The following is a 12,874-nucleotide window of genomic DNA, read 5'->3' as shown; positions in this document are numbered from 1 at the left end:
GCAGGTGGTAGGGAGGACCAGAAACTTGGATTTCCAGCCAGTCCTGTGAGGCTGCAGTGGCTGCAACCACCAGTTCAGGAGCCACACTTTAAACCACTGCCTTACAGCTCCTCTCCTGTAAACTGGGGACTAATGTAGCTGCAGGAGGCTGTGCAGACAGCACATAAAGAAGCTGTCCTTGCCACTAAAATCTCGTGTGCACCTGGGCTGCACTCTGGGGGCCTATGAATAAAGGAGACAGCCTGTGCTTGTGGGAAATGAGGTTTCTGCCTCACACCTTCCCTGGGATTCACTTTGTCACATGAGATGGAACACAGCCTTCTACCCAAAGCTGGAACTCCCCGTCAAAGAGGTGCAACCAGAAGAACAGGATACCCCAGAAGTCTCTTGGGTGGAGCCCTCATACACTCTGGTGGAGTGTGAGATGGTGTAGCCATTGCAAAAAACTTGATAGCTCCTTACTAAGTTCCACACTGAATGGCACTGGAACCCCCAGGAGTCTGCTCTTAGTTATATGCCCCAAACATTTGAAAACGGGTGTTCAAACAAAAATTTGCACGTAAATGTTTATAGCAGCATTTTTCACAATAGCCAGAGATGGGTGCAGCCTAAACACCTATTAGGAGATGAATGGATAAAATGTGATTGTCTTAGTCACTTTCCTTGTCACTGGGACAAAGTAGCCAACACCCACAACTTATTAGAGGTTTATTTTGGTTCATGGTTTCAGTCCATGGCTGGCTGGCTCCAAGGCAGACAAAGGATGGGAGAGGGGCCTGGCAGAGGAAAAGGTGCTCAACCCATGGCATCCAGGAAACAGAAGGGAGAGCTGGGGACAAGAACACACCCTTTCAGGTCAGGCCTCCAGGAGCCCACTTCCGACCAGGCCCCACTTGCTAACAGCTCATTCAGCTAGTGGACCCATCATCAAACAGGTGAATCCACTTAATGAGTACGGTGCCCGCATGGTTCAGTCACCTTCCTCACACAGGAGAATTTAGGGGAACATTTTAGTTTTTTTTTTTTTTTTTTTTTTTTTCTCTGGTACCGGGAACCGAACTCACGACCTTGCGCTTGCCAGGCAGGCGCTTTTGCCGCTGAGCTAAATCCCCAGCCCCCTAGGGGAACATTTTAGATCTCAAGTATAACATTGGCCTATCCATATAATGAAATATAATTCAGTCACAATGAATGAAGTTCTGGCTCAAGCTGCAACATGGGCGACTTGATAACTGAGGGAAGCTGACCACAACAGCATAGACAGTGCATGATCTTATTTCTGTGAAGTGCCTATAATAGGCAAATCCATGGAGATGGTAAGGAGATTTGTGGCTGCTGGAGGTTAGGGCAGGCAGAGGAATGAGGTGGAATGTAGTTTGTTTTCTGGAAAAGTGCCGGCTTTTCTGTTCCCCGCCTCCCAGACCAGTGGATTTGCTGGAAAATGTCCCACCTCCTCCAGTAGAGCCAATCATGGGTCCATGCTCTTTGCTACTGATTGGTCTATGCAAGCCACGTGACTGACAGGCCCAGTGTCCTCTGCGCCTCGTGCAAACGTGAGGCACTGTGGAGAAAAGGCCTGGACGCCATGGTGTGGGAAGAGGGTGAGGTTGATAATATGAAGGCTGTAGGCGCTCACTTGGCCCCTGCGGTCAGTTTGTGCCCCACTTCCAGCTGTTGCCCACGAGGGCCACGGCAGGGCGGTTAAGTGCCAGAGGAGTAGGAAGGCTCATCACCTGTTGAAGGTAAGGCTTGATGTGGTAGGGTGCGCAAGGACCCATCAGGCTTGGAGTTTGAAAGGAGAGAGTGGGCGGGCGGCCTCTAGTGGTTTAGGTGCGGAGTGACACAGGGCTGGCCAGAGTGATGGGGATCCTGGGTTTGCAGGCTGCATGGTTAGGAGGGTGGGAATCAGCTCCTGGCTGGGCCTCGTGCCCTCTCGACGCTCCTGGTATGGGAGGTGCAGTTCACAGTGCGCATGCTCAAAGGAGGAGCTGGGTGGTGGTCAAGTGTTGCTGGACTGTCCTTTTTGGCAGCCCTAAGCATTCTCTGGTGGCCTAGGCTCACCCTGGGGATGTAACCTTGAGCTGTGGAACTGTGTTAGTGTTTAGGCCTTTTAATGTCTGGGGAGAAAGGTGGGCAAAATCACTTGGTTGTCTTGGATTATATAGTCTAAAACTGAGGCTGAGTGTGGAAGAGGGGTCAGAGGAACCTGGCTGGGGTTTGTTTGACCCAGAGGAAAATCCTCCTTGCCTGTGTTCTGATAGGGCACAGGATGGGTGGAGCTGCCCCATGGCGGATGTCTTCCAGAGGGGTGTGCAGGACAGGAAGGTGGGTGGGTGATCATTATGCAAGTAAATAATGAGGGATCGATGTTGTGAGGAAATGTAAGGTGTGACTGGAGCCAGCTCTACTCTAAATTTGGTTGTCCAGGAACCCCTGTGGACCCAGGGGAGGAACTTTGCATGTACTGGGAGGATCCAGCGTGGAGGAGGCTCGTGGGTGGCAGTGTGACAGTAACAGAATGGGGAAGGCCTAAAGTTACAGGTGGGTAGGGGCTAAATGGCTCAGGATGGGGTGGGCCTGGGCAGGACAGCATTTGTTGCTGCTGTGACGCGTGATTCTTGCATTTCATGCTGTATCCAGCCATGTGTAGGCCATTTCCCTGGGCCCCTGTACCTCTGTTTGGGGCCTTCGTGATTACTTTTTTTTTTTTTTTTTTTTTTTTTTGAGATAGGATCTTACTGTGTAATTCAGGATGGCCTTGAACTCACTATGTAAACCAGACTGGGCTCGAACTTGCTGGGATCTTACTGCCTCAGTCTCCTGAGTGGTGGGATTATAGGCACACACCACCATGCTCGGCTACATTCTTGCTTGAAAATAGAGCATTTAGGTGGTAGTTGGTGTGGTCTTTGTGACATTCTGCTATGGTGTACAGGGGCCAAGGCCAGAAAGTGCAGAAGGTGATGGTGCAGCCCATCAACCCCATCTTTAGATACTTGGAGAATAGACCCCGCATTCATGTATGGTTCTATGAGCAAGTGAATATGCGGATAGAGAGCTGTATTATTGGGTTTGAAGAGTATATGAACCTTGTATTAGATGATGCAGAAGAAATTCATTCTGAAACAAAGTCAAGAAAACAGTTGGGTCGGATCATGCTGAAAGGATGATCTCTGCTACGAAGTGTCTCCAACCAGGAACGATCAGTGAATTAAGAAGACAGCAGTGAAGTGAGGTGGTGACAATGGCAATTAAAATATATGAAAAAGAAAAGGCAACAGATTAAGTGGTTTGCCCTGGGAGCATTTGTAAAACATTTGTTCTTATTGTTTTGACTACTCTTATGTTTTTACTGGACGCCAATAAATGCTGGGTTTTTATTAAAAAAAGAAAATAGAGCATTTAGTTTTAGCTTGCTCAGATGGCGGGCTTCAAAGCCAAGAAGGGCTGGTGCTGCTCCGTGCCTCTGGCTTTAAAACATGACTTCTCGAAGTGGTTGGTCTGTAGTTCTCTGACTCTTGTTTCCCTCTTCATTTGCTTGGCCTTTCCCCTGGTCATTGGGGTGGTAGAATGTGGGAGGAAAGGGCTGCCCCAGTTCTCCCTGGTAGAGCGATGCTGTGGTAAGTTGGATGCTGGGTTGCTCTAAGCACCAAAACTGGCTCTGGTTGCCTTAGCCACATAGGACCTTGCTGGGAGGTTCCTGAGTGATTCACAGCTGTGAACAGAAGAGTTCAACAGGAAGGCCGAGGGAGAACTGGCCCAGGGCCTCTCTGAAGCTTGTAGTGAAGACTCAGTCTTCAGGAAAATCAGTTCCAGCTGTAGGCAATAGGACTGGCTTCTGATTCTCTGAGCCTTAGACTCCTCATTGGTGAAGGGGTTAATTGTCTTGTTGACACTTACCTCTTAGGACCCCTGTGAGAACTAAAGTAGATGCCACGTGTATTTATGGTGCTGTTTACCAATGACAGGTCATCTCTCTGAGAGCCACGGTTCCCTACATATGGTTCTCTTGATCCCAATAGAAAGATCAAGGTTGCTTCCAATTTGTTTCACCTTCCCACAGCCCTTAGCTGATTCAGCTGAGAGGAACCCTACCTTTCCTAGCCATCGGCACCTTTGGCCCTGCACAGGTGACTCCAGAAAGGGACAGGGAGGAGTGTCCTTGTCATCAAGGGCAGATTCCAATCAAGCAGTACTTTCCAGGTCACCTGTGGTTTCTTATCCACACAGATGGACTTAGCCAGGGAGGCTGCAGACAAACTCTGGCTCTCTACTCATTGTGGAGCTTGGCAAGACTTAGTTTTCTCATCTGCAAAATAGGCTCTTGATTTCTACCTGTAGGGCTGCCAGGCTTTCTGGGTGCAGTATTTTTGCTTGGTGCTTGTACAGACAGTACCAGGTACTATTTCCAGCTGGTCCACCTCTGGGGTCCATACGTCGATATCTGCTTGATGCTGTGCGCTCCTCTTGCTCCTTGAATTTTGGGTTGGCAGGGCATGTTTTTGCTGTCATCCAAGGTGGGGAAGACTACAGGAGGGCAGTGGCAGGGCAGGTGCCTTCTGATAGCCCTGGACAGGAGTACTGGCCACCAGAAGCTAGTGGCTGCTGAGTCATGTCCAAGTTCTGTGACCTGGCTAGATCTCTAATCTTCACTTCATGCAGGACCCAGGGCTCAGCTCCCAGGTCATATCTTCCTGTGGGTATCTTGCCCAGGGCTGTGTGTAGTACCACCTCACCCTTCGACTGTTTGCTTTGAGTAGGGGGAGCCACTGCTCGTGAGTGGAATGGAGCCCCAGAGCAGCTGTATCTCCTCTCCCTGATCATTCCCTTTAGATTCTTAGATTATTGCCTGCACGTGTTCCTGAAACTATGACAGCTGGATTTCCAACTTATTCTGGCCCGGTGGAAGATGTAGCAGATAGTCATGTGAAGTCAGCAGGCACAGGGGAGAGTTCTAGATCTAAGGAGCTCCTCCCTGCCTTGAGATTTGTGTGGATGGACAGCTCAGGATGTGTTGATGGACAAGCATGTGGTACTGCCCTGCCTCTGGAAGTGTGGGTGGCTTGTTTGCTGAGGGTCCCTGAGGAGATGGGGTGATGCTGCTCCTGTCTGTCCAAAGTGTTCCACCAGAGCTCACTATTGCGGTGACTGTCTGCTCCTACAGGCAGAGTACCGGCTACTAACATGGTTACTGCACCCAGACGCATCTAAGATGCCAGAGGCCACTCAGGGAAGCAGAACATTGAGATGAATTCAGCAAACAGCCTGATAGCATGGAAACAAGAATTAAACTGATATGCTTCTTACATCATTTTTCTTTTAAAAGGAAGACAGATATATTGCCACTCCCTTAACGTATGAAAAATGGAAATAGTTTTTCTGTGATCAACTTTGTTTCACTAAAAACAAGCATTATAAGTTTTTTTTTTTTTAACCAAAAAGGTGCAGATGATCAGTACTGCCGACCTCGAGAAGCATTACCAATAGGCACCACCAGAGGGCGAAACAACACAAGGGAGGAGGGCCAGAAAGCCCAGGACAGGGTTTTTCTTTTCCGTGAACATTCTCAAACTTGATTGTATTTTAATTAAATGAACATACTGAAAGTGATAATAGGAGAGAGCACTTTTAATGGAAAATTAATTGATAACACAATCTTGTTTCAATGTTCTTTTTATTTTTTTTAACTTGGATGACTGTGTATATTCCACAGTCAGGATGAGAAAGGCTCCAGAATCAGGTCTAGATCTTCTCAACATTTCAGTTTGTGAATCATTTTTTCCTTTACTTTGTGCATTGATATGGGCTTCTCAGTTCAGAAAACAAGGCACTATAACTATTTTATCAGCTACATTAATACATTGGAGATACTTGTATCCTTTCATTAAATATACAGCATTTGAGTACAATATGGTTTTATGCAGATCAGGTTCAAAACACCGAAGGCACACACTTTGTTTTTTTCTTTTCTTCTTTTTTCTTTTCGGTATTTATTTGAAAGGCTCATAGTAAAGTTCCAGAATTGCCATGAACAGAGTTCCAGAGTAGAAGCACTGAACAGTGTTGTAATTTTAAACATAAAACAATCAAGATCATGAGATGTAGAACCATGTTACAGGGATCATGAGGAAACAAAGCCACGGGTACAATGTGGGCTAAGAGTCGAAGGGGTTAGATCTGCGGCAGTCTGAGAACCAAGGTTGGAGGTTATCCTGTCCCCCGAAGCAGGGGCAGTCCCTTATGCATGCCACTGTGTGGCCACCCAGCCGCTGTGGCATTTTACTCCTGTGTGTACATGGTATCTACAGATACAGAGACACATTCCAACTTCACTGGTTATTAAAATACCTCAAAGTTCAAGTAAAAGAAAAAAGTCCTCCGATGATTTTTTTTTTTCTTCCAACAAGACAAATACTGTACTCGGGAAAAAGTTTTGGAAGAAACCATTGGAAATGAAGTTGGGGGGTGGTGGGTAGAGGTTGGGAGGAACTATTTGATGATAAGGTGGTGGGAGGGCAGAGTACAAAGATGTGAAGATTAGACTTCTTCATGAATGGGAACACAGTGGCTGCTGTTCAGGTGGAGAATGTGCCAAAACAGAAGAAACCATTCAGGAGCTAGAGACTCTTTCGTGATGAGGCCAAAGGGTTTCAGTGTTTAAGTTTAAAATATACTACCTTTGTTAGGAGTGGTGGCGCATGCCTGTAATCCCAGTTACTTGGGAGGCTGAGGCAGGAGGATCACAAGTTCAAGGCCAGCCCTGGCAACTTAGCGAGACCTTGTCTCAAAATAAAAAGGGGGCTAGGGATGTAGCTCAGCGCTCCCTAGTACTGCAAATGGAAAAGAAAATGCCACTTCCCTAAAGCAGAAGAAATAACCCATGTCTTCCTGATTCAGTTCTTTGCAGTAAGGACACAAATTCCTTCTTGTTCCAGGCTTTAGTATGTTGCTTGCTTATTAAAACATTGGGTTATGTTGACCAGAGAGTCTGCCCAGGTCTGCAATTCCCAGGGCCTTATGGCTAGCAGACAGCTCACCGGGGTATGGGCACTTCTCCTAGGAGACAGATCTAGGCCTGGCTCAGTCTCCAGGGCACCCCTACTCCCACCACAAAACAGAAGGATCAGCCAGGCCTTGGTGCCCGGCTCACAGGAATAGTCACAGAAGCCAGTTTGACATTTTATACAATTTTGAAATAATACACACATTTCCACTCACTGAGAATACGTCAAGGAAATGGGGCCAAGGCCGATGAGCTCCATGAAAGCATTCTCACCGTTTGATGAAAGATCATCAGTGAGTTTTATAGAGGTCAGTTATATTTATATCTGGTCAGTTTTATAGAGGTAAAGCTGGCTGTGATGTTTCAGAGAACCTATGTTAGATCACCAGTTTGGCAACTTTGTGTTTGTTTCATCCAGACAGTTTTCACTGTTTGCAATCAGAACCACAACCTTAGTGCAAGAGTATATTTATTTTTTTTACAGTAATTTTGGTTGCCATACAAGAGATTTAAGGATTGGGAGAAAGTGCAAATTACAGGAGCTTTTTTTGTTTTCTTGTTTTTTTAATAAAGTCTAAAAAGAACAAAAGCACAAAAGTAACAGCAACATAGATATGCGAACATGTGTTACAGAAACTATAGTGTGAAACATATTAGTATTTAAAAAACAAAAACAAATTGCTAATGGGAAAAAAATCAATATATGTGGCCCACACACAAAAAAGTCATTGCCAGATCAACTGGATAATGTTTGTTTGTTCAATAACTCAGAAAAAAGTTACTGTTTTATTAACTAAAGTATCACAAATAATTCACTTTGTGATATGTAAAATTCAGCAAATCAACAGTCACACTGAGTCAATTTTATATTATATGAATTAACTTAAAATGTGCACAGACGCCCTGGAGAAGGTATCTTGGCAGATATATATAATTTACATCTTGAGAGATTTTGGTTTTGTATACACAATATTACAGAAACTAGGCATGTAATTGCAGTTTGTTTAAATTACAGTATATAACAAAAGTTGATCTTAAAACCTGGAGTAATATTAACATGGTCATTGTATGAGCAGTTTAACATTTGTTCCACCATTAAAGAGGGTCCTGGGACAGGGCCTGATCCTGACATGTCCCAGAGGGGAGAACAGTAGGCGGTGATTTGAACAGGGACTATTGCTTTCTGTAGCAAAACCGTCCAGTAGAGCCAGAGTATACTCAGCCACACCTGTGTGTTTTGTTGGTCAGTGCAGGTTCTGATACATCTGACTACTATTCTATGATAAAACAGTGTAAGGATTCTGTCAGCTCTGGAGGCTTTCGGTCAGCTTGCTTCTGGTTACTGGCATGTGGCTTAAAGTTTCATTAAGAGAGGGGGGTGGTAGTAGCTGCTGTCGCTGACTGGCTGCCTGAGTCAGTAGACCCCAAGCCACCAGGTCTCCTGTCTAGCATTCTGCCTGGCACTGTGTGTAGAGGTAATGCCAACTGTAGGCAAAGGAAAAGAGCCTTGTGAAGTGGAATACTTAGAAATTTTGCAGAAATCACCAAATGGAAGACGAATTAATGGCAAAACCACTGTTCTTACATTTTCTGAAATACAGCCACCTGGGGTACCTTTTTCTAGCTTAATACTCATTTATCGTGGGAAACAGAAAGTACATGAAGTAAAGCACTTTAACGTTCAATTAATTCCACTGGACTGGGTCATTCGGATACAAAGACTGACCTGCAAATGGTTTTGGAACCCACACGGTCCAAAGACTGGCTTTCCAAATCAAGGATGTGCGTGTGTGGGGTGTGTATTTTGGTTTTATTTTTGGAGAAACTGCTGCATTGTGAATTGTAATGACTTTTGAAGAAATAATTGTCTTTCAATGAAGAAGTTCTAGCAAAGATAGAAAATATAACACAGCTCTGCTGGTTCAGATGCATCCAGATAAGGTTGATTTAAAAAGGTCATACTTGTATAATTATTCCACAGAAATAGTATCATTAAATCACAAAAGTTTTTTTTTCTTTAACTTTCTAGCACTGAAGTGGCACAAAGGCTGCCTAGTAGACCAGCCACTTTTTTTTCTTAAAATATTGTGCTTATAAACTATCTGTACACCTATTTAAACTTGCAGTAAAGAAAGATTTTAAATTGCTAAATTTTATGTGTTCATTCTAGAGTTGTTTCAGACCTCAGCAGACGCATGGTCGTGAGCATAAAGAAAAAAAAGGAAAAAGGTGTTTTATAATTAGAGATGGGCTGAGCTAGTTCTGAAATCATAATGAAACCACACACCTGACATTTGCATTTTCTCCACACGTGGGAGAAGGTGCGGGAAGCCTGACTTGATGTTTTGCAGCCTGTGTGCAACTGGTGACCTCCCTTGGACATCAGAGGTATCGTTTCTGGAAGGAGGGACTCGGGGGCAAGAAGGGTACAGGCTCAGGAAGCTGGGCCATAGGCAGGGCCATCGTCCAGGAGAGCTCCCTGCCTTGCTTCTGTTCTCATCCGTGTTAACCTGCGTCCTGCAGCCCACCTTCTGTTCTCTACCCTGGGTCCTGTCTGTACTTCCTGCCCGTGGGGTCCTCCAAGACCCTGTTGTACTATTAAGACAAGCTGGTGGGATTCCCAGACACCCGGAGAGAAGGGGGAGAAGCCCCTAAGTACCACCTTCCCTGGTATCTGTGAGCAAAAGGGCCATCTTGGCAGAGATGCTTACCCTCAGCTGGGTTCAGACTGAGGTCACAGAGCCCCACCAACTCCTGGTGAAGACATCAGCCCACCTGTGGCAGCACATGCTCACCATGACCACGTTATCTTCTTGTCCTTTATGTCGGAGTGGATGCTCACCTGCTCTGATCTTTGCAGAGCTCAACAGGCCTTTAATTAAAAAGAATCCTGAGAGGCAGAGGACCCCTCTCCATCCCGGGCAAATGCTCCTGGCAGTAGCTGCTCTTGTCTTAGAAGAGGCCCCGGGCCCAGGAAACTACACAATGGCTGGTTCCCATGGCCAGGGGTCCCCTCCTTGGGATCGTGACCTTGTGCTTTGACTAACTCCATGTGACATCTGTTTGGCCACCTTGGAATTATGCTAATATATGTGCAGAAAGAAAGAAAGAAAGAAAGCTAAGCAAAGCTGGGCACGATCCCATTTCAAACGCCTACCACTGCCAAGAACTTCATGGCTAAGAACCATGAGTGCACAACACAGGAGGAGATGGGGTAAGTGATCCGGCCAGGAAAAAACATTCTCTACCTTTCCGGCCCAGGAAGGGCACTGGATAAGCCCATCTGGGAGCATCTCACTGCAAGCAAGTACAGGAAAAAGACAGGAGCAGATGGGCATTGAGCATCCTCCAAGAGGCCACAGGATGGAGGAAAGGCTTGTGTTGGGACCTGCGTGGTGAGAGCTGCCCAGAAAGCAGAGCAGGAAGGTCTCAGGAGGTATCTGGAGTACATTGATGTCTGCCTACAAGAGCAAGGATCCCCTGTGAAATCGATGGGAGCCACTTGGGCCCAGCAAAGCAAGATCACCTGCACGCTGGGAAGCAGGCTGGGAATCTGAATCCATGTTAGAAAATCCCCCTCCCCATTCCCTATTGGACAGAAGCCACCCAAGAAACCCACGTGGAGAGCTGGGGTTCCAAGGCCTTGGCTCAGCCACGCTGTGGATGCTCTCAGCATTCTTTGGGTACTTGGAGACAAACCCATGGCATGGGGTTGGTGCTCACAGACTCTGCTTGGCCATCAGATATTTCAGCGTAAGCCCATCTCTACTTATAACAAGAAGTCTATAAAGGGAAGGAACAGCCATCCTTATCTGTCTAGGAGCTGTTTCAAAGCCCTTTCTATGTTCATTCTGTGCCCAACTCGGGTCACCCCCAGATCTATCAGGTCTTCCTTCTGAAGGTTTGGTAAGTGACTGCCATCGATCTCATTGTCCATGAAGGTCTCTTTGTGTTCACCCAAGTTCAGACTTTCCAGCCAATCTGCCACATCTGGTTTAGTCCATAGGTGGACAGGTTTAGTTGTAAAAGGCTTATTTGAGATTGGCTGTTGGAGTATTGAGGGAGATGGCGACCTGCTGCGACCTGCTGGGTTCAAGCCAAATAGGTCCCCAGCAGGGGGCTGGCTTGGAAGGCTAAAGACATCTGAGAGTGTGGGAGAAGGAGACGCAGCGGCAGCAGACAGAGGGGTGGGCAGGATCTCTTTGTTCATCTCTGTTGGTGAGACCACAGGGCTTGGGGCACGTCTTGTTCCTGAGGTCCTACTTTCATAGTCAGGGGGCCGGCTCTGCAGGGTGATGGGCTGGGAGGTGCCAGGGCGGACAGTGAATGTGACCGTCGTGCTCCGTGTACCTGAGACGGTGCTCATGACCTCCGGGCTTCTGAAACGGTAACAACAGAGAAAACCATCACAAGCCAGGTCACTGAGGAGGGTGGGGGAGGCGCCCAAGCCACACCATAACATCTAGTAGCAGATCACTGGCAATGAGCAAGTGATTTGCCATGCCAGGATGGGGTGGGAGGAGCAGGAGGAAGAGTCCTCAGGAGACACCACAGCACACCACGCCAGCCACTCACCTGAGCCCAGCTGGAGGAGCTGGAAGGGCCTGTCTGTGGTGGGACGTGGAGACTGGGGGTGTCTTACTCAAAGAGGGCGTTGGGACAGCCAGCCCATGGGGGCATGTGCTCAGGAACATCCCCCATCCCTCAAAATGGCGTGCCTTTATTCAGCAGGTTGAGGAAGCACACCCTTGAGGAGGGATCTTCTCTGAGCTGCTCTTAGCTGCCTGGCCCTCCTTGGCTTTTGGCTTTCTGGTACCAGAATTTCTGGTACCAGGAATTGAACTCATGACCTTGCGCTTGCCAGGCAGGCGCTGTGCCGCTGAGCTATATCCTCGGACCGAAGTCCGTGATTTTGAAACAAGAGCAGGGCTGGACCTGCTACAAGAGCACCCGGGGTTGGAAGTTCTCCCCAGACCCAGAGGGCAAGGATTAGTTTGTCACAGTGTGTCCTGAGCTAACCTCAGGGGAGGGTCTGCTTCCCAAGTAGCCCTGCCTGGTGTTGACAGGCCTGCCTCACTGCAGTGTGAAGTGATGTACTTGCATGCAGAGACTCACTAGGAGGATGTACAGTCCCCACTGAGAGCAGAGGTCTGAAGGGAATCTCAGGCCTCAGCCCTGCCTCCTTCACTATGGATAGGCAGGTGAGGCTGCTGGAGCTGGAAGAGAGGCTCAGTCTCCTAAGTGTCCCTTCCACTGGCTCTGGTGGGGATGCTTCTGTGGAACACAGGTGACATCTGGTGCTGGGGAGTCCTATTCACACTTGCCTGCACGGAGGTGGTCTTTTTATGAAATGCCCCTCACTGGCAGGTGTTCTGGTCACAACTAGGGAGGACAAGCATCTCTCTGGACCCTGGCTCTTGTTCCTCTATCCCCAAGTCGCAACCATGGCTGTTCTGCCATCCCTGTGACCACAGGTCCTGCAGAGGTGAAAGCACGTGTGTGTTTCTCACCTCCCACACTCACTCGCATGAATGTGGGTGCTCACTCCACCCCCTTCTGGGAAGATGAGCCCTACACAGGCCCCTCAGGATCTGGATTGAGAGATGCCAACTCAAGTCCTGGCTCTGCCCTCTGCTGCCTAGGAAATTGGGGGGAAAATGAGGACTCTCGAGTCCATCTCAGACCTGCAGAGACTGGATCGTGGGGTGGGGCAGCATCTGCAGTGAACCAGACTCCCGCAAACACTGAAAAAGGTGCTAGGCCATAGAAACCACTTGTGTAGCTCCTGGTATTCTTCAGGGCCTGCCACATGCTAACATGTCAGAGCCTACGTGGAGCAGAAGCGAAGGAGGGGAGTGGGCCTTGTACCTG

The 12,874-nt window shown here is 47.7% G+C and overlaps 1 protein-coding gene and 1 pseudogene across 3 annotated transcripts in view; one reads left to right on the top strand and one right to left on the bottom strand.

The window, feature by feature from the left end:
• The first annotated feature begins 2,817 nt into the window (after positions 1-2,817).
• On the top strand, positions 2,818-3,170 carry LOC106148479 (annotated as a pseudogene).
• Positions 3,171-7,455: 4,285 nt separating this feature from the next.
• Positions 7,456-12,874, bottom strand: part of Shank2 (SH3 and multiple ankyrin repeat domains 2) — a 522,268-nt gene continuing 516,849 nt past the window's right edge. For all 3 annotated transcript variants that reach the window (XM_013514155.1, XM_013514157.1, XM_013514156.1), the window contains exon 23: positions 7,456-11,382. In XM_013514155.1, the coding sequence (XP_013369609.1) occupies positions 10,812-11,382 (571 nt within the window). In that variant the 3' untranslated portion in view covers positions 7,456-10,811. The remainder of the gene's footprint in view (positions 11,383-12,874) is intronic.

This window comes from Chinchilla lanigera, unplaced genomic scaffold (assembly GCF_000276665.1).
Source record: "Chinchilla lanigera isolate Chin_1 unplaced genomic scaffold, ChiLan1.0 scaffold00021, whole genome shotgun sequence".
NCBI classification, from domain to species: domain Eukaryota; kingdom Metazoa; phylum Chordata; class Mammalia; order Rodentia; family Chinchillidae; genus Chinchilla; species Chinchilla lanigera.
This window is presented reverse-complemented; position numbering and strand designations above follow the sequence as displayed.